Raw genomic sequence first — 22,047 nt, forward strand, 5'->3', positions numbered from 1 at the left:
GGATAACTGAGATACAGGGAAGGACTTCAACTGGCAGGACGACGACTGGATGGTGAATGGACGGACGGACGGGTGGAGCGCGGTGCGCAACTGCAAGCGGGATGAAAGAAAATGGCAAGAAAATTGGCAACAGCGCCGCGGTGAACTTGCCGCAGTCGCAGTCACAGCCGATGCCACTGCCGTCGTCGTCGTCGCAATAACCGGCGCTGTCGTCGACACATTTAACGAGGACTAATTCGTTGCGCAGCAGCAGCAACAACAATGCAGAGACTCCATTTTGCTGCTTGCCGATTGGCCAAAGCCTGCTCTCGCAGGCGGGCGGGTGTTCGAGCGAGACAACCAGTGTGTGGTGCAGTCAGGACATGGCGACCATGTGGGCAGCATGGCAGGCGCTACTGGCGTCCTTGTCTGGCGCCGTTACTGCACTCGCTGCGTCTCGTTCTGGCAACGCCTCAGTCGGCTCACAGCAACCGGCGCAACATCAGCTCCGGCACCTTATTTGAATCGCACAGGTGGAGCGGTGGCTGGCTGCCCGGACGTTTGGTCCGATATGTTCTCTGCAGGAATTCTCCGTCGAGCGAGCTTCTCCATCGATCGGCTGGGGCGAGGGGCTGCCCCGGGAAGCTTTCTCTGGCCTGGCGACCGTGAAAGTGTGTCACCGGAAGTGTGCTCGTCCAGGGTAATGGAATAACTGTTAGTGGCAGCGAGGAAGGACCGGTGGTTAGAGCGCGTGAGAGAGCGGATGCGGGAGCGGGAGCTGGAGACGGAACATGGCCAATGGATCAAGGAAAATAAACAGAGGCCGACATGGGATTTGGCATAGCCCCTTCGCACACAGCCAGGAGTTTCGGATTTCGAATGTCGTCTCTCGTCTGCTGCAAAACAAACGAGTAGGCGACGTCCCGGCGACAGCTTCGACTGCAGCAGCAAGGACAGCAATGGCGACGGCATGAACTAACGAAATTAACCAAACAAGTTAAAGCGAGACGGCAAGTGGCAGTGGTGCGCGAGCGGGCAGGCAGCTGCTGCTGTCGTTCTGTCACACTTGTTCTCCATGGGGAGACGCACACACGGACACACACACACGCTGGAGTTCCATTATTTTTTTTAAGTTATTAGTACGACTAACGATTCGTGGTCACGACTGCACAAACACAGGCGCACGCAGACGCACACCCATGAGCCACACGCACACCGAGCCAGTGCTAACCACCAATCGTTCGCGCGCATCCCGCAATTGTCCCCGCAGCAGCAGCAGCGGCAACATAGCAACATCTGCAGCAGCAGAAGCAACCACTGGCAACGAGAACCGCCAGGACGAGCTGCGAAGTCGACGTCGGCGTCTCTGTTAGCAAGCACATGATCCTTAATTTCGTTATAATTTTGTATGTTGCTTGAAATTGTATATCATTTTAAGTTTGATCGGCCGCGAATACGTATCACCGTGCGTGCGTGAACCATCTGCAGTGAAAACAAAGACAAAAACAAACGGCGAAAAACAACAAACTTGAAAGCAACAAAACAAAGCGACAGATTTGAAGTACTACACAGCATCGGCAGCAGCAACAACCACGAAACAATTGTACGTCAGGGCGCGGTGAAGTTTTTTAGTTTATTGTGTACACACGCCCGTCGCCTCTCAACTACAACCCACTAACAAGCGACAGGAAAACGGTGCTTCGGCCGTGCGCTCTCCTCCTTATTACTCGTCGTCCTATCATTATTATCCTTCTTGCTGCTCGAGAGGAGCAACGGCAACTGTCACGGCGAAGCCAAGTCGAGGACGGAAGCGGGCAAAACAAAAACGCAGCAGCACACAGTTGCACCAGCGGCTCTTGTCCCAACGGTACACCCACGGTGTACGGTCCCGGATCCCGGTAAAAGTTCGCGTAACGGTGCTCGCTCTCGCCAGTCTCCCCACTAGAGATCAAGGAGACCCAAGGACTAGCGGGACGGAAACGGGATTTCTTTTTTTTATTTGGATGTGTAGTGTGAAGTTCACCAACCGAGTTCGTTTTTTTTCAAGTGACCTGACCACAGGGATGGCAACATTCCGCACCAACAATAACCGTTAGAAAAACCACGAGAAAGCTTGAAAAAGTGCTAACCGAGTGCGAGAATCAGTGAAGTCCAAGCGAGAAACACTTTGGGTGACTCATTGGGGGAAAGAAGAAGTTTAAAACTAACTGAAGGGATAGCCGACGGCAGGAAGCAAGCTCCCCTGTCTAGGCTTAGAGCCTGCCCAGTTCGAATTCGCTTACGCAACGGGGACGCGTTCGCCGCGAGACAGCTTCCAGTTGGATTACTCACTCGACTTCTTCAAGACGTATATCGATACGCAGCGTTTCTACGCCGGCCACAAGTTGGATTTCAAACATCAGAGTTGTGCCGGCGGCCCTGGTTCCGGTGGTGGAGGCGGTGGAGGAGGAGGAGCTGCTGGAGGAGTCGTCGTCGGCGGCAATAACAACAGCAACAACTCAGCGGTCCAGCAGCAACAACACCAACAGCAACAGCACCAGCAGCAGCAACAACAGGCTGTAGCCAGCAGCGGCAACAGTGCCAGTAACGGAAGCAGCTCCAGCTCCACACTGTCGCTTACCCATCCGCACGTCCACAGCAGTCACGCCCACGGCCACGCCCAGGCCCTAGCGGTAGCGCACGGCCATCACGGACTGCTGCCGTCGGTCTCCGTGCCTCACCAGCAGCCGCAGCAGGTACCCCAGCCCCAGCAGACGCAACAATTGCCGACGGGCGTGGGAGTCGCCGCGCCGCTACAGCAACAACAACAGCAACAACAGCAGCAGCAGCAGCTGATCAACAACGGAGCGCCGACCCTGCTGATCGGTAACGGACCCAGCTCGGCCGGGACGGGCACCGGAGCTGGATCCGTGTCCGCCGTTGCAGCGGCCGCAGCTGCTGTCGCCTCCATTCCGCACGTGACGCCCCACAGCTTGGGACTTAGTCCGCAGTCGAGCGCCGACTCGCAGCAGTTTAACATCTTTCCGGCGATCTTCAGCCGCCAGCTGAACTTTTCTGCCGGCGGGCAAGCGGGAAAGCTGAGCATGGACGAGCTGCGTCCGAACTTGGTGGGCGGGTTGCTGGGCCTGCAGCAGGGACTGCTGGAGGACCACGCCAGCATGCAGCACGGAGGCGTGGCACAGGATACCAAGTTCATGTCGTTCCAGGACCAGCGGCTTATGGGCATCGGCGGCTCACACGAGAACCGTTTACTCAGCCTGGCCAGCTCGGTGCAGGACACCCGCTCCCCGATCACTACGCTGGACAAGTCGTCCTCCTCGTCGCTTAACCACCAGCGCAAGTGCAGCACCACGCCGGAGGACTTCAGCGCCCTCTACTCGGGCCTGCCCACTCCCGGAATGGACTCGTCATCACACCACCACACCCCGGCGCACACGCCGCCCTCGCGCCTCTCCGACCACACAATCTCGGGTGAGTGCCCGTGAATGATCGCCCCTAATCTGACCACAACGTCCACGTCTATTATCTGGGAATTATCCTTTAACACCCGAACCCTTTAGGGCTCAGCCATTGCCTTTGCTCTTGGTCCTTGTTTTGTGTCTTTTGTTATTCTCCTCTATCCTTTGTTCTCTTCCTGTGTCTTTTGCTTGTTTGTTGCTGTTCATTTACGGATTCCTATTACTGTGTTGTGGGCTCTTTGTTGTGGGTTTATCGCTAGGCTGTCTCGTGTCCTATGTCCGGTGGTCTCTGTGCTCTGTGCCTTTCGCCTGGCATCCTGGCATTCTTCTTTCTCCCGTCCCACTGGAGGATTATTGTATTTTGGAATGGGGGGTAGAGCAGCTGAGCTGGTAGGCCCCTTCAGAGTTTCACATGATCTATTCAATATCACACTTTGTGTATAGCCATATTTGAAATCATTCTATTTCCTAGGTGATGCCACTAAAATTTATTTACCATAACCATTACATCTCTCTTTTTCACTCTTTTCTTCTTTTGGCCCATGTATAGTTTTTCATCTCAATCGGAGTTATGAAGACATTACGTCAAACTGCTTAAGTTTTGACACTATGGCTTACAGTCACATAAAAAGTAGATACAGTCTCGTCCGTTTACCGACTGTTGCTCTATGTCGGTAAATATTGTATAGTATTCTAGAGTGTTCGTATTTTTTGTACATTGCTGAAAATATTTCCCAAAATTTAAGCCGAGGAAAAAACGAACCCATACTCACCCTTTTAGAACCTACTAGACCTAACTAAAAAAGTACTACAACACTAACAATATAACTAGAAAAGCTAACAATACGAATTAATAAAGGAAAGTTACTCAAAGAATGGCTATCGTAAAGTTCCACGAGTTTATGTGATACAAAGTACACCTCTATTTTTACATCTTTGTGAATGAATTTTTTCAGATCTTAATGAAAGATTTTCCTAATTGATTCTTAAGAAAAATGTAATTTTTTATAGACTGACAGACCCTCAGATGGAAAAGGCTAGATCATCTAGTGTTGGTTTTAATTAAGAATGTAGTGCAAACATATGTATGTTCCTTATTGGGTTGAAAAGGATTCTTTCTAACTGTTACATACCATACATACCACATCACGAATTCGATATACTTGTACAATAGTAAATAAAACCCAGGAGTATTGATAAACAATCCTTTTCTTTTTCTTCTCCAAAGACCACCTCACTAAGGGTATATCCACGCACTGACTAATAATTCATCAAAAAATTAATAAATTAAAAATATTAATACTTATATTACGACCGTTTTAAACACTTTAACGCCTGATTGAACACCGATATATTAAATCGAGTTAATAAAGTTTGCTCTGCCGTCGGTATTTCAATAAAACTATCAAAATCGTCATGTAAAAGGTCATAATTAGAAGGTCATATATAAATTTTCTATAGGTTTCAAAAAATTTTTTTAAACAGAATTCTGAATCCCAAAAGGTTTTCAATGAAAGGATGGGTTTAACAACCCGTAAATCGTCTTCTGAAAAATGTTCTTTCAATGTGAGGGTCTGTTTGCATATGAGCTTAAGAAATCAGCTAATTCAAGAGGTCAAAAATGATTCGGTTTTTATTATTAGTTACACAGTTATTTTAAAATAGCTAATTAAGAGTTAAGTGAGATGTTTATATATACATACAGATATCAAACATATTTATGGACAGGGAAACATATGGTTCCTTAAAACCACCGTCAGCTTTATAAGTTGAAATCTTATTTATTTGAATATTAATTCAAATGACACAAAACTTAAAATAAACACATACAGATTAACTTTTGAAGTAAGTATATATTTAACAAAATTTAGCACATACTGTTTTCTATAATAGTACTAGTAACAATTTAATAAAATTAGTAACATTGAGTTACATACTGGAATGAAATAGGGTAACATAAGCTTTTATCACTTTGTGGTTATCACACTTAATTATTCGATGTGGTAGTTTGGCTTATTCGCTATGACACGAAATCATCCTTTAAATTGGATCATTCACATTCTTATATGTTTTTTTTTCTTTTTAAATTTTATACATAGATGGAAAATCCGGTCATATGACTAGTATTTTCCATGCCCTAGGGTAAACGTTTACTTATTCGATATGTTAGTTTCGCTGATTCAAAGCGTTAGTTTGACTTTTTCGAATGTTACTTTGACTTATTCGACTTATTTTTTGGCTTATTCGCTTTTGATAATCTATAATCGTTAAATCGGATATTCTGTTTTGTAGTGTATTCGTTATACTTATAGTAAGTTTTCAACAAAGATGTTACTTTGGCGTATTCGAAATGTTAGTATGACTTATTTGATATGTTAGCTTGGTTTATTTGCTATGACACATAGGGTCCGTTAAATCGGATATCCTTTTTCGTATCATATTCGATATATTTATAGTATGTTTTCAACAAAGATGTTAGCTTCGCTTATTCGATATGTTAGTATGGCTTATTTGATATGTAAGTTTTGTTTATTTTCTACGACACGTAGGGTCCGTTAAATCGGATATCCTGTTTCGTATCCTATTCGCTATTCTTATAAAATATTTTTAACATACAACGAAAATCGGTTCACATGTTCTTATTCGGTATGTTACTTTCGCGTATTCGATATTTTAATACGACTTATTCGATATATGTTAGCTTGGTTTATTTGCTATGACACATAGGGTCCGTTAAATCGGATATCCTTTTTCGTATCATATTCGATATATTTATAGTATGTTGTCAACAAAGATGTTAGTTTCGCTTATTCGATATGTTAGTATGGCTTATTTGATATGTAAGTTTGGTTTATTTTCTTCGACACGTAGGGTCCGTTAAATCGGATATCCTGTTTCGTATCCTATTCGCTATTCTTATAGTATTGTTTCACATGTACTTATTCGATATGTTAGTTCGGCTTATTCGATATATTAATTTGGCTTATTCGCTATAACACGAAGGACCCGTTAAGTAGGATACCCTGTTTCGTGTCGTATTCGGTATTCTTATAAAATATTTTTAACATACAACGAAAATCGGTTCACATGTTCTTATTCGGTATGTTACTTTCGCGTATTCGATTTTTTAATACGACTTATTCGATATATGTTAGTTTGGTTTATTTGCTATGACACAAAGGATATCATATTCGATATATTTATAGTATGTTTTCAACGAAGATGTTAGTTTCGCTTATTCGATATGTTAGTATGGCTTATTTGATATGTTAGTTTTGTTTATTTTCTACGACACGTAGCGTCCGTTAAATCGGATATCCTGTTTCGTATTCTATTCGCTATTCTTATAGTATTGTTTCGCATGTACTTATTCGATATGTTAGTTCGGCTTATTCTTTATATTAATTTGGCTTATTCGCTATAACACGAAGGAATACTTTCAACATAAAAAAAAAATCGGTTCACATGTTCCTATTCGATATGTTAGTTTGGTTTATTTGATATGTTATTTTACTTTATTTTCTATGACATGAAGAGTCCGTTATATCCTGTTTCGTATTGTATGCGGTATTCTTATTGTATTTTTTTAACATAGAACGAAATGGGTTCACATGTACTTATTCGATGTGTTAGTTTCGCCTATATGATTTATTAGTTTGGCTTATTCGCTGTGACACAAAGGATCCACTAAGTGTACATCCTATTTCGTATCGAACTCGGGTTCTTATACTATCTTTTTTGTACATAGAACGAAAATCAGTCATGTGACCGGACATTTTCGGAACACACAAAGTAATCTAGGTATAAACATAGGATTAGTTCTTTCACTTTTCACTTATACTTTTCACTCTGGGACAAAAAGTAGTCTACATACAATCATTCGACTTTTTTCCTTATATGTAGGACACAAAGTAGTATGGTATAGTCATTTAATTAATTCCATGGCTGTGACAGTTATTCCAATCAATAAGAAACCAAGAATTAAATATTATATAGAGAGAACAGAACCCAAAGCTTATAGAATTAAATACTATATAAGGAGATTAGAACGATGTTGGCTCATGTGAATCGTGTATATTCTTGATCAGCATTAACAGCCGAGTCGATATAGCCATGTCCGTCTGTCCGTATGAACGCGTGGATCTCAGAAGCTACAAGAAATATAGCTATAGGATTTGGCATGGAGACTTCTACAATGCCCACACAGTTCAAGTTTGTTTAAACGGCAAAATTTTGTACAAGTACTGGAAGGTTTTTAAAAAAATTAAAATTTTGAACACGTCGATTTCGAAGACTATAAAAGATAGAACTATCAGATTTGGAACTTTGAATCGTATGATGTCCGCGCAGATCAAGTTTATGTCTTAATTTTGCCAAATGCTTCCCCCGCAACAGAAATCTGATGTCAGCGCCAGTTTGTTAATGTTTTTGGGTATGCCAAACTGGGAATGTTTTTATGCCAAGCTGTTGCAATGGCTAATCTACAATTAAACAAGAAAGGAAAGCTAACTTCGGGCGGAGCCGACGTTTATATACCCTTGCAGTTAAAACCGGATATATATCGCAAACATCGGATATAGTTGGCCGATCCTTATGAAAATATGATAATATAACCCAATTTAATATAATACAAAAACCAAACCTAAAAATATCCCAAACTTCTATCTTCAAAAACACAAAAGTTGGGTAATTTCCGATCGTTCAGTTATATGGAAGCTATAGGATATAGTCGGCCGATCCCAATGAAATTTAGTAGGTTGGATCAACTGACCAAAAATAGAATCTGTACTAAATTTCACCATTCTATCTTCAAAAACACGAAAGTTGGGTCATTTCCGATCGTTCAGTTATATGGCAGCTATAGGATATAGTCGGCCGATCCTTATGAAATTTGGCATGTCGTAATGTTTTGCAAAAAATGCTCTCACGTCAAATTTGAACTCTCTAACTTTAAAAACGTCAAAGTTATACCATTTCCGATCAATCAGTTATATGGCAGCTATAAGATATAGTTGGCCGATCCGGGCCGTTCCGACTTATATACTGCGTGCAAAGGAAAGAAGGGTGTGTGCAAAGTTTCAAGACGATAGCTTTAAAACTGAGAGACTAGTTCGCGTAGAAACGGACAGACAGACAGACAGACAGACGGACAGACGGACAGACGGACAGACGGACATGCTCATATCAACTCAGGAGGTGATCCTGATCAAGAATATATATACTTTATAGGGTCGGAGATGTCTCCTTCACTGCGTTGCACACTTTTGGACAAAATTATAATACCCTCTGCAAGGGTATAAAAAGCAGCCAATAATCGGATAATTTTTAGAGTTATAGACTTTTTAGTCTGCTTCCCTTCCCTGTTTCCGGGCTGCTTGTCTCGCCCAAGCGCAAAAGTATGAAAAAAAAATTGTTGCTGAATCTATACCGTTAAAGTTTAAACAATAAAGTTTAGTTAAATTGTGGGTAGAAGAGATGATTACGGGGTATAAAATAGTTGGGAAACTTGACTATAGCCATCCTGTCTTTCTTATTTAAGAGATAGAAATCAAGTCGATTAATGCCAAGATACATAGGTGTTTGTGTTAGTTCTACAAATAGTAAGGTGATCTTAAACTTATTTTTATGACTTCTTTGACTCTGGATAAAGCTGTAGACATTATGGAGATTAACACCATTTCGCAATAATTTAACAAAAAAATAAATTTTTGTTAAAGATGCACTGTTACTGTTAGTCCAATAATTTCTAAGGTATGTACATATATGCGACTAGCATATACATATGTATATGTTGTGATCAATTTTGACATTCTTAAAATTAAATAAAAAGGATGAAGATTAAAGTAGAGTTTGTTTGGCTGTATGATCTAAAATCACTCTCGTGTCTTTAGAAAAACTAATTTATTATTTAACAGACAAATAATAAATATTGATTGGTTTCAGAATATTTTTTGTTTTACTTCTTCTAAAGTAGACTTCTGATATGTAATAGAAAGAATATAAACAGCAGAATAAAAATGTATAGAAAGTGTTTAAGAATTTTTCGTAAGTGACCCCTCTCGTATAGAATCTTTATGAAATAGCTAGAACGACTCGAATTTTAATGCTGATCAAGGAAAAATATAATATACTTTATGATTTTGGGCCTTGCTTTCTGTTACATGTAAATATTTTCGATAAGGCATATTTCTCGTACTCGGAGAGTACGGGGTATATTTATCCCTCTCGTGGATGCACATAGCCCTGTCACTTCACTCCTGGGCATCGGATGACCAATGACGTGCCATGGTTAGCAGAAAAGTTTATCCTTCGCCCGAGCGGAAAGCCTTAATCTGCATCTGCATAATTCTTTCTACGTGCAACTGGCGGCGGCGACTGGCGAGGATTGTTTGACCTTGTTTGGTTGTGCAACAGCCGACAGGCAGGCCAACCGGGGCCGGAGCAGCTTGGCCCACACAAAGCCACATCCAGCAAGGTCAATTGCATTAGACTAGGGCCTGCAGAGGCGGAGAGGGGAGGCTTACTAAACATAAATAACAGTACTCGCCTCGTTTCGACCAGGACTAGGTATCGACGGAGATTGTGTATAAACCAATTAGTGCGGCGACATCCAGCATTTTCTACATAGTTTACATTTCGTTAACGAGCTAAGCGCGCCAATTAAGCGCCAAAGCAGCCACATCCCCAAGTCATGCCCCGTGTCCTGCGTACCGCATTTTGCGCCCCTACTTTAACCTTTGGCATTTGCCCATAATTTGCCGCCTTTTGGCACGCGTTTGGCAAATGACATCATGAGCTGGGACCGACTGCTGGGCTGTCTGGAAGCAGCACCCTGTGACCAGCAATCCGCGACCTGCGACCTGCGTCCTGGTACCCAGGTACTCTGCCTCGATTAATGTGGCTGAAATTTGCATAAATTATCCCATATTGCATATTCATGCGACCGCCATCGCCGCCGCCATGGTCGGTATGGCCGCCATGGCAACGTGACCCAAGTGTCGGGCCGGTCCCAGAACTTTTCAGCTTTTTCAGGTCGTCAGCCGAGCCTCGACAATAGATGCCAGCACAGCGTCTTGTGGCCGCAGCTCTAATGTTGACGGTTGAGGTTGCTGTTGTTACTGTTTCCTGGGCAATTATGCAACATTTTAAGGGTCAAAAGGTCGACGGGGTCACAGACGAGGCGGGGGGAGCAGAGTGGGACAGAGGGCTTTTGGCTAAACGTTTCCCGCATATTAATCAGGCGTAGTGACTGGCACCGGCCGGTCGTTAAATCTTTAATGTGAATCTGAGTAACCCCGATGTGGTGTCTTTGCAGCAGAGGGAGCCTTCAAGAAGCTCAAGCCGGAACCCAACAGCGGCCTCTCGACGGTTTCCACAGGCATCACATCGCCAGGAAGTGGATTATCAACGCTGAGTCAGCACGCCGGCCACACCCCAACCACAGCATCCTGCCCCACACCAGCCAGGCGGAGACATCGAACCACATTCACACAGGTCAGTTTCCCGCCTCTCTACTTTCTCTCTTCTCGCTTCTCCTTTCACCGTTCACCTTACACCTTTACCCAGTGTCCTACTCCCTACTTCCCTGGCGGTCCCAGAGACCTGTCGGAGAAATTTTAATTAGATTTCGTGAAGGTTACTCGTAATTAAAACTTTGCTGCCACAAGAGCATGAGGCCAGCAACAAAAGGGAGCTTGGTGTCCAGTTTGAGAACGAGAACTCGCCAATTTCCTCCCTTTGGAGGGCGAGGCTCGAGCAAGTATGAGTGATTGGGCCCAGCTAGAGCCTTCCGTTAATCCTTCTCCATTTCACTAATAAGGTGCCATGACGCAACATTTCAATAGCAAAACATAACCCTGGGGTCATAATCTTCTTAATCTTGATTATGACCATAGCTTGCCGAGCTCTCCAAGAAGAGTCTCTAATAAATCCATTATTTTAAGCTGAACAAATATTAGGGGTAGTATCATATAAGGACAAAGAAATCACAGCTATACAAAGGTACCCTACAAGTTTATCAGAAGCAATTAAACCTCATTGTTGGCTTCTTAAAGAAACAAATGAACATTTATCAACTCAAAGGAGAAGGTTTTTAATATTTTTAATGCAATATTTAAAAATTCCTAGCTGTCCTGGCTAGTACATATGTTAAAAAAATAAACATTGTACCTTCTTCTTTGTTCTATTGGACCAGTATTTTTTCAAGGTATAAAAGCGAAGAAAGGATAGTTTGTTTCTGGTAGATATGTGATTTTCGGTTTGTGATCAAAAGTAAACAGCAAACGTACAATAAAACAGAGAAACAAGAAGAGAACAGGAAAGTACTGCCTAAAAAATTAGCCTAATTACAATCCGCTTAATTTCAGGAACAATTAGCGGAACTGGAAGCTGCATTTGCGAAATCGCATTATCCGGATATTTACTGCCGCGAAGAGCTGGCGCGCACTACAAAGCTGAACGAGGCGCGGATTCAAGTGAGTAAAGCCATTCCATTGATGACAGCTCCGCGGAGTACCACCCCCCATCCCGCGTCCAACCACACCCTCCGGACCCCCCTGGACTGCTTGAACGTAGCCAATTACCTAAAATTCAACAGTTGTTCACGCCAAATAGAAATCGACTCGGGAAGAGGGCGGGGGGCTTCCAACCACGCTTCCTCATCGCAGATCCATGCCTGCGTCTGGTGGTCGCTAGTCGGTGGTCGCTACATCCTGCTGATCAGATCCAAGTCACCGATTATCGAGCGATTATTCCGAGCGACTGCTTCCCAGTGGTGTTGCTCTCAAGTGCTCATGCCAGGCCAGGCCGTACTGGACCGGCCCAGATCAGACCCTCCGGGTATCGCGGACTCTGAACTCGGATTTTGAGCCCGGGCTTGGTTCGTTGACTCTGCCCTGTACATTTTCAGGCTTTCAAGTGCGCCGCTGTAAAATTAATTTATAGTTTTATCATGACTGCTAGACAAGTGAATGCGGCGTGTGGCTCCACTCCACTGCCACTGCCACTCCGCTCCGCAGGACCTTCCCGGAGGGTTGAATGCATCAGGGATTGCGGTGTTGAGTTACACGACATTATGTTCGTTTTTACGGGGTTTTTAGAAAGTGTTTCCAACAAGTGCCTTTCATGAAAAGTTTCCTTTGAAGTGGCTTTACAAAGAGCAATTGGGGAATTGATTATCAAAATAAGTGGATCGTCAATAAAATAGCACTCGAAATAGTGCTACAATTCTAGTTACATAACTAGAATTGCATATTTATAAAAAAAAGAAATAGCTGATATATTTGATATCAAGAGTCTCCATACGAATATATGTCTTGTTGTCTCTGAGATGATCAGCTCAACCTAGAAGGATAGGGAGGTGCAAGGAAATGACTACTCTCTTGCAAAAATGGAATCTTTTTACATTTTTGAATCTTCATTTAATTAAATATTAGTTCTTCATTATTTAATTTAAACTTAAATTATTTAATACCCAAGTGTTGAGATACATATTTCAAGACAATCAAATAAAATTTACTCGAAGAACGAAGTGGTTTCAAATGTTCAAAAAATAAGGTAGATCTTTTAAACTGATAAATAATTAAAATCTTTAAAAACTTTAAAAGAATAAGTTATGAGTCAAGAAAATTTCTAGACCCATGTTCTTAGAATGTTTCAAATAGCTTGGCCATCTGCAATTGGGGTACATTCCAAACCTTATTCTTTTTCAAGAAATTTGCTAGATTAAGTTTTACTCCTAGAGTCTAGAATCTAGATTGTCAAGTGGCTCTTCTTCTAATTTTAATTTTTTCAAAACAAACCTCGACGCGAACTTTGAGCTTTTATTTATATCTGCTCGTGTTGCACCGATCGATTACGGTTGGCTAGGAACCCATCGTTTAGGGGCCCAAGCAGGCCCTAGCGTCTGCTTTATGATACACTCCTCATAAACAAAAATTTGCAATCATAATCCGCAGCCCGACCATCCTGCCCCCTCCCCGGGCGGAACAACAGTTTGCGATAAAATTACACTCCGGGAACCAGAATCGAAACCAGAAAGCGTCGTCGGGCTATTAGAATAGCATTAACCGTATTTTCCGACAAATGTTCAAATATTTATTTGGGAGCGGGGCGGGCGGTGCAACCCCCTTTCCGCTGTCCTGGCATGTGCCCCCGCCCCTGTAATTTGACGAGTGTGCGGCGCCGTCGCTCACAACTTGACTCTGCCACTCGGCACCGTCAAAAACAAACTTCGCCACACCACCACGTTGTGGCTGTTGCCGATGATGTTGCTGTTTTCTTGTTGGTGTTGACAAATTTGTCGAGTATTCTTTTTGATGCGAAATCAACTAGATGGGCGGTTGGGCAGAAAGGGGGCGTTGCCGGGCACATCTGCCTGGAAAATCTAAACGTATCTCAAGGGCCGAGTGCGACTACTGGGGTGTGCATAATAATATTCACTTGTCCAATTTCGGGCTGCACTGCTTCAGAGTCAATTATTTCATTGATTTGTTACAGAAATATGAAACAATGTGTTCGAAATGTGTACAAATTCTGAATAATGATGAAAATGATGAACCCCAGCTTAGGCAGGAATCAAAATATCAGCACTTGAAGCTGTGTATCTAACAGAATTGAATTTATTTTCAAAAAGATTGTTTGATTTTGTGGAAAGTGTTTAGAGAATTATTGTTAGTCCCCATATCTCCAATTAAATCAGTCAGAAAAGTTTTGTATAACTTTTATAAATATACATTTCCCATAGTTTTGAAACTCTTGACTTTTGAAAGGAGTTTATTCCAAAGATCGGTACAAAAATTACAGAAGCAATTAATGAACCCAACAAAATTGTTTGAATTTTTAAAAATCAATACTCATAATATTTTAAGTATTTCCTTCATGAAATATTTGTTAATACTCAATAAATACACCCAAAGTTTCAAAACCTATTGCCTACTTTGTAGAGCCCACCTTATACTAATAATTCTACACAATAGGGTCTTGGAGTCTTGGAGATAATAAAACAAGAAAGGAAAGCTAACTTCGGGCGGAGCCGAAGTTCATATACCCTTGCAGTTAAAACCGTATATATATCGCAAACATCGGATACAGTTGGCCGATCCTTATGAGAATAAAATAATATAACCCAATTTATTATAATATAAAATCTAAAAAAAAGTCCCAAACTTCTATCTTCAAAAATACCAAAGTTGGTATTTCTACCAAAAAACATTTTCGATCGTTCAGTTATATGGCAGCTATAGTTGGCCGATCCTTATGAAATTGAGTAGGTCGGATTATCTGACCAAAAATATAATCAGTACTAAGTTACAGCTTTCTATCTTCAAAAACACGAAAGTTGGGTCATTTCCGATCGTTCAGTTATATGGCAGCTATAGGATATAGTCGGCCGATCCTTATGAAATTTGGCATGTCGTAATGTTTTGCCAAAAATAGCTCTCATGTCAAAGTTGAACTCTCTAACTTTAAAAACACTAAAGTTATACCATTTCCGATCAATCAGTTATATGGCAGCTATAGGATATAGTCGGCCGATCCGGGCCGTTCCGACTTATATACTGCGTGCAAAGGAAAGAAGGGTGTGTGCAAAGTTTCAAGATGATAGCTTTAAAACTGAGAGACTAGTTCGCGTAGAAACAGACAGACAGACGGACATGCTCATATCAACTCAGAAGGTGATCCTGATCATGAATATATATACTTTGTTGGGTCGGAGATGTCTCCTTCACTGCGTTGCACACTTTTGGACAAAATTATAATACCCTCTGCAAGGGTATAAAAAGCGACAAGTGGAGTCAGAATCCACCAAGGTAGGGCTGAAAGATAAGAAAAGGATTAGAATTCCATTAAAAACTTTTCATATACCATTCCGACTACTATAATCATAGGATTCGGATAGTTTTTTTTTATAAAATATTTCGCGCATTAAACCACTGGTCTTTGGAAGGCGAAGGTATATTAGATCATGTCTATAAAACTTTTACAATAAATAAAAAAAAATAAAAATATTTAGCAACATTAAATAACTCAACTAAAGTCCACCTTCAGAAATAGGATAACAACTCGAATTCGATGATCTGCGGGGTTCTTGGACAGCTGTCCTTGCGGGGATTGCCATCTATTTAAATGATCAGAAAACGCACTGTCAGCTTATTGTAATTCGCTAGCATGAGACATTCAAGAAACATGAGACGATTTGAAAGCTTGCACTTTCCCGGCGTGTTTGTTTATTATTTTGTGTTTGCTTAGGCTTCGGTTCAGGCTCCGACTCCGGCTCAGCCTCCAGCCCAGGCTCAGGCGCCAGAAGGGGCATGCCAAGTCGTCACGTAAACATCCATCGCCGCTGTGTGTTGCTGTCCGGTCCCAAGTCCAAGCACTTTTCGGCAATCACCTGCGGCAGTCAGCTCGGCGAAGGGTCAGCTGACAATTAGCCGGACTTAGCATTGTAGGTCAACGCACCGGGTGAACCTGGTGAGCCAGAGATCCTGCCTTACTCACGACGAGTTAGACCGGCGCAAAAAAAAAGCATAACAAAATTTGAGGGAAAAGCTCTAAATGAAGCGAATGGAAAAAACCAAAACCGAGCAAAAACAAACGTTGGCAGCGGCTCAATTTGATTAAATACTGAGAGCAAATTAAATTTGAATACGTTTAATTTTCATATTTCCGGCTGGAAATATGCAGGCTGGCAGGCCGGTTTGTGCCTGTGTAGAAGCCGTATTCCGTGTTTGTGTGCCTGCCCGACCATGGCTATTTGTAGTTATAATTTTCATTCATCTAATTACTCCCCAGAATAGATGTTTATGTTTAGGCCACGCTTTAAAGCGACGACTTTAAGCGGGATACAATGGGGCTGGGGCAGGGTCCTTCGTCCCGCCTATCAAAGGCGAGCCAGAGCGAAAAGTTAGCTGAATTCGAGTGTATTTCCATTCGATATTGTTGTTTGTTGTTTTCTCGGATGTGTGTGTGTTGGGGATGGATGTGTATGTGTGCCATCAAATGGATCCTTAATTGAGTTACCCCGCCCACAGACCCACACACACACACACACAGCAGCGAGGGGATACACACCGGCGCACAGACAGGCGCTAGAAATTGAACGACAGATAGACAGAGAACCATTGAATCATTCAGATAACGCATTTCCACCCCGAGCCCAAACAGCCCATACATAGCTGATAGTTAAGAGCATTATTTAGCAGCACACCCATCCGACTGCCGCCTTGCCCATACACAGGTCCAGGGACACGTACATATCTGTGTGTACGTGTGTGATGGCGCCCTAGCTGGAATTTTTATGCTGGCAGCCAACCAGACCAGACCAAACCAGACCGAACCAAGCGATACCGACCGAGCCATAAAGAGGGCCCTGAAAACAACCCTCCAAACCGGGCAGGGCCAGCTTGTATTTCTCATTTCTCATTTAAAGGCGAGTCACCCACACAGGCACACATTACAGCCACACACCCACACGCCCGAACACAGATACATAGTCATGGACAAAGATAATAATAATGATAAAATAAATAAAAGAAAATAAAAACGAGGAAAAAGACGACAGGAAACACAGGCAGCCACTACAGCTCAGTCCCAGCCCCAGTACCAGCCACCCTCACCTCGATTCGTCTGGGTGCCGCCATTACCGCCCATGCCTCATCCTCATCTTTATCCTTATCCCCAACCCCAAAGCATCCAGTCATCCCACTTCTTTCCGACCCTCGGGCCATGTCCTCCACCACTCGCAAGTAACTCAAAGCAAGCTGAGCAGCTTTCAAAATGTCGGAAATTTTTACACACCCACCCACACTACACCCACCGCTACACACCCGCTTCACCCGCCACGTTGTCTGGGGTGGAGCGCGGCTTTCATCTTGGCAATTTCTTTTTGCCATCGGAGGCGGGCGGACTGGGCAGGACGCTGCGCGCAAGGAGCCCGGTCCCATCATCAAGACGAGGACCGTCTTTAATAATATCTGAGAAGAGGAGTGGACTGGCCCTCCCCGACCCAGCACTCGCTCGGAGAGCAGGGACCGGCCAGACCCTTATACCACACAGCGTCGTCAACTTATTTTCAATTTCAATTTAGTAGATTTTTTCACTCATAAGACGTTGGCAACGTCCCGAGCCAGAGGCAAAGACAGAGGCCTGGAATTGGGACAGAGGGACAGCGTTGGTGATGGGGACTGCTACGGCTAAGGGGGATTTTGCTATTTGGTCTCGTCTTCTTATTTTTCTCATCAACAACCCACCCTTTTAAGATCCCAACCAGTCCCGGGGCCACAAGAAGAAAATCCAAATTGGAATAGAAAGCGCCTTAAAGAGCGCCGAAAAAGGGCGAAAAAGGACCAAAAAAAAAAACTTATATCCCTTTCCTCATTTCAGGTTTGGTTTCAGAACCGACGAGCCAAGTATCGCAAGCAGGAGAAGCAGCTGCAAAAGGCGCTGGCACCGTCTGTGATCCCGTCCTGCAACGGAATGATGCGAAACATCCAGGGCTACAGTGTCTCCCGCGGGTACCAGCCGTATCCGCATCACAACACCATGAATCGCTATCCCCAGGTGAGCCTGAGCTTAAGCTTTTCCAAATACATGACAGAAATCTGACTCTAACTAACACCATTCCCGTTTCCAGGATCTTTTTCAAATGGGCGCTTCCTCGTATCCCGGCATGACACAACCGTTCTCCATGGCCCACAGTACGAACATGGGGTCTGTCGGGGTCCGGCAGGACTCGATGGGTAAGTTCGCTGAGGATGAGGGGGACAATATCACTTACCTAGGCCTAGTCCTCCAAGACACTTATCGCTTTGGCCCTCTTGGGCATGAGTACCGAACACTGACCACTACATACTATACACTTTCACAAAACCTTGAGCTCAGAAGTGATTCACCTGCTCATGTCCACTGATCGACAGCGAATGCAAGATGGGTTGCACAGCTGTGGACAGATAGCTGGCTCAGAGCCACAGGCGAAAGCTTCCACGATCAGCTGAGGTGCCGCTCTGTTCCGAAGAGCTTAAGCTCTCGGGATGGAGCTTAATCACGGTCTTGGGCGACTCTCTGGTCTCTCTCGAGAAGGGACTTCGACAGCTTTTCCGTGGGTCCAAGTAAATTTCCGCTGCAGGCGTCGGCTCGGGTGTCGAAATTCGAGGTGTCTGCTGATCGGAGGGCAGGCAAAGGAGGGCAGGCGTCTCCCCTGAGACGCCGTACATATTGTGTGACTTCGCCCTGGAAATGTACCATAGTGAAACATCCAAATTTGTCCGAAAGCACTCACGGAGTGGGGCAGGGCAGGAAGACGGTGCAAGGGCGTAAAGGCATGACAGCCGGATATTATGAAGGAGCCGGCCAAAGGAATAGGTTCGACAGTGAAATTAATTTCCGGCTCCGTCTTGAGGCGGTTGCGAGCAGGACATGTAAGGCAGGGCAGGGTAGAACGCAACAGGACGGGACAGGACAGGACTGGGCAGCATCTTGAAATCTGGAAGGGTAACTGGAAATTTCCGCATTCGGGAAATGCAAAGCGTCAAAGTAAACTGATTTAATATATGTCGCAAATACATGGAAAAATTATTTAATTCACATCATTAAGCACGGACCCCGGTCTCTCTTCTGTTCTAATCTGTTTTGCAGGAATGTCACCGGAGGACGAATGGTACAACAAAAGCCTGTCCGCCCTGCGGATGAACTCCTCGCATCATCCCAACTTGTCGGCTCCGATGCTGCAGTACCAGACATAATCAAAAACCTTTGACGACTTCTTTTAAAAGATCGCAACTCACCCGATGATGTGCGGTGTTTTAAAGGCAAGTGCGTCAAACGGTGTCCCGCAGCATCCACAAAGGTCTCTGTCTATATCTATGCATATATCGGTGTATATATGTACATAAGAGAGTGTGTGTGTCTCAGTCAGTCACTTGGTCACTCAGTCACCTAGTCAGTCAGTCAGCCAGTCAGCCAGTTAGCCAGCAAGACATTAGTTTCCATACCCAAGATCCATATCGAAAAAGGACTAAATTGCATTCGGTTGAAACTAATTCAGGCGTAGATTGTAATCGTCCGTTGGCGTTTGCAGCTCTAGTCGAGATATTACTTATAAGACTTGTTAATATGATTGTTTTTTTTTTTAACTTTTTTTATTCGGATCCAAGGAGAGTGGAGAGAAAGGGACGAGGGTGGAGATACGGAGTAGAAGGTAAATAATTGCAAATGAAAGGTATTGTAATAGACAACTAGTCATAGGATCTAAGCGAATTGTGTATTGAATTTTAGCGTGGCATTATAATGTTAAAGAAAGCAGAAATCATGCACATATATAAATACAAATATAAATATAATTATAAATATATATATATATATACAAACGTATTTAACTATATACTAGCAATAGCGTAAGTCAGGTTGTTTAGTCCTCTGAATGTCAGAGCCCAGGCTCCGAGGCGACCCGCTCGGATTAGCTCACAGGCACCAGGCTCAGGATCCGGACATGGGTTCCCACAAACCGGTTCCGGGCTTTGAACTACTCTTCATTGCCTGCTCAATAGGTACTAACTAGAGCTTAACCGCACATGAACTACATAGTCCTCCTCCTCCCAGCCGACCACTGACGAAGCAAACTGCACTAGAACCCTTCCACGTTACTCCTCCAACCAACTCAAACTACAAACTTTCTAACTAAATCAAGATGTGTCGAACTAACTATAAGACGATTTTTTTTAGCTAAGCAATCCATTAACGAGTTAAATTTAATTGTAATACTAACGAACCCAAAAAACTAAAATAAAATGAATGAAAACGAATAAAATAAAAAAAAAAATAAAAAAAAATAATGAACAAACCAAAAACCAATAAAATACATTAACAAGGGGTGCCACAGAAATCAGAACCGGATCCCTGACTCGGAATCCAGTCCTTTCTCCCTTCCCTTTTTACCAACAAAGGAATCTTCCGAGTATCTTCGTATATGAGGCACGACGGAAGCTCTGCGATGTCAGAGACACTCACCTGCCCGGCAAAGTTATGTGCTGGATGCGATACTGTTTCCGATCCGATTTCTGCGGCACTCCTAAATATATATTTAAATACGGAACTATTATAATACAACCCAAAACAAAACTACCAGGATCAAGTTTCAAAAATTGATCTAGTCACTGAGGTGGAGAAGAATGGAAATAATAAAAGTTATTAAAACAAAATCGATATTTACATTATTATTTATTGAACTGAACGCAACTGATCAAAACTATTAAACGGAAAACGAAACATTAGCTCCGCAATTTGTGAGTGTTGTAAGCAATTAAATAGAAAAAAACAAACTAAAATAAACTTAAATCAAAAATTAAAATCAAAAGACTTGGTTGTACTCTGGCTGTACTCTAGGTTTAGGGATCGTTCCCGTCGTCGTTAAGAAGAAGTGACACATATATAAACAAGTAAGTAATCATCTAACAACTTTTCCAGTATTGACCAGTTATCTGGAATGGCTTCTCGATCCGCAGGCATCAAGTCCCCAAGGGAATAAACATCTCTGATATCTGAGTGTTATAAACTTTACAGGTTGTATATATTATCTTATGGAGCCTGGTCGACCTGGCTCCAGACTACAGTTCTCTCATATTGCAGCAATTGGTTGAAAATATACTGTCTCAGTTCAAACAGATGGGAATTTTATTGATATTACCTGTTAGAGCCCACCCAATCCCACCAGTAAGCTGTACGGATTATACTTATGACTACGGATTACGAACGGATTATGAACAGCTACATATTTGAAATATTTTTCATTGCAAAAAATGTCTTTAATATTTGTAAATTTAATAATTATGTAAATGTTACATTTAAAATTAGGTATAAAGAATGAGTCTGCTTTTATTTCCATGCATGGTACTTGGCAAACTCAGCAATCAAATACTTTAAATTTCCCACAAATAGTCGTTTCTGAAAGTTTTTTTCAAGGCTATATCGACTCGGCTGTTGATGCTGATCAAGAATACATGTAGTATACCTTATGGGGCCGGAGATGATTGTTTCTCTATGTTACATACATTCACACGACTACAATATACCCTTGTATAATATATTATAATATAATAATATATATATTGTATAACCATTTTTGCATAATTTTCTTCCTTTTTTTCCCAGGAGTATCCAGTATCCATGAAGCATATCCAGTCGCCTTTTTCGCGCTTTTGTTTTTCAACCATACATCAGAATCATCAAAGCTTTGGGCTTTTTCTAGGTAGCTCCCTGACCTAATGTCAGTCGTAGTGGGTAAAATAGATGTTTTTCCATCGACTTGTTGTTTATGCAAGCAAGGTTTCAATTCCTTAAACAAGGAGAACTAAAAACGGTGCTTCAGAACCTTTTCTGTTTGCTACCAACCGGCTTCTAGCCCCTAATTTGATGATAACAACAAAGGAATGCTAACTTCGGGCGGGGCCGACACCAATCAGACAGACAGACGGACATGCTTATATCAAATCAGAAGGTGATCCTGATCAAGAATATATATACTTTATAGGGTCGGAGATGTCCCCTTTCCCCCCTTTTATAGAGAAAATGCCAAATTTCATAGGGATCGGCCGACTGTATCCTATGGCTGCCATAT

General features: G+C 42.9%; 1 protein-coding gene across 1 annotated transcript; it reads left to right on the forward strand.

Annotated features, from left to right (window-relative positions):
* The first annotated feature begins 382 nt into the window (after positions 1 to 382).
* Positions 383 to 20,659, forward strand: LOC108119334 (uncharacterized). Its single transcript, XM_043211174.2, has 7 exons — positions 383 to 679; positions 2,199 to 3,450; positions 10,753 to 10,931; positions 11,804 to 11,911; positions 17,820 to 17,996; positions 18,070 to 18,175; positions 19,071 to 20,659. The coding sequence occupies exons 1-7, from the start codon at positions 383 to 385 to the stop codon at positions 19,175 to 19,177; spliced, it is 2,226 nt and encodes a 741-aa protein (XP_043067109.1). The 3' UTR covers positions 19,178 to 20,659.
* Positions 20,660 to 22,047: the final 1,388 nt, after the last annotated feature.

The sequence above is a fragment of the Drosophila bipectinata genome, chromosome XL (genome assembly GCF_030179905.1).
Source record: "Drosophila bipectinata strain 14024-0381.07 chromosome XL, DbipHiC1v2, whole genome shotgun sequence".
NCBI classification, from domain to species: Eukaryota; Metazoa; Arthropoda; class Insecta; order Diptera; family Drosophilidae; genus Drosophila; species Drosophila bipectinata.

Excerpts from the sequence above, each read along its gene's own strand:
- LOC108119334 (XM_043211174.2), top strand. The coding sequence starts at position 383 with ATGGCAGGCGCTACTGGCGTCCTTGTCTGGCGCCGTTACTGCACTCGC. Across the intron at positions 11,912-17,819 it reads TGAACGAGGCGCGGATTCAA|GTTTGGTTTCAGAACCGACG; the intron begins GTGAGTAAAGCC and ends TCCTCATTTCAG. Across the intron at positions 18,176-19,070 it reads GGTCCGGCAGGACTCGATGG|GAATGTCACCGGAGGACGAA; the intron begins GTAAGTTCGCTG and ends TCTGTTTTGCAG.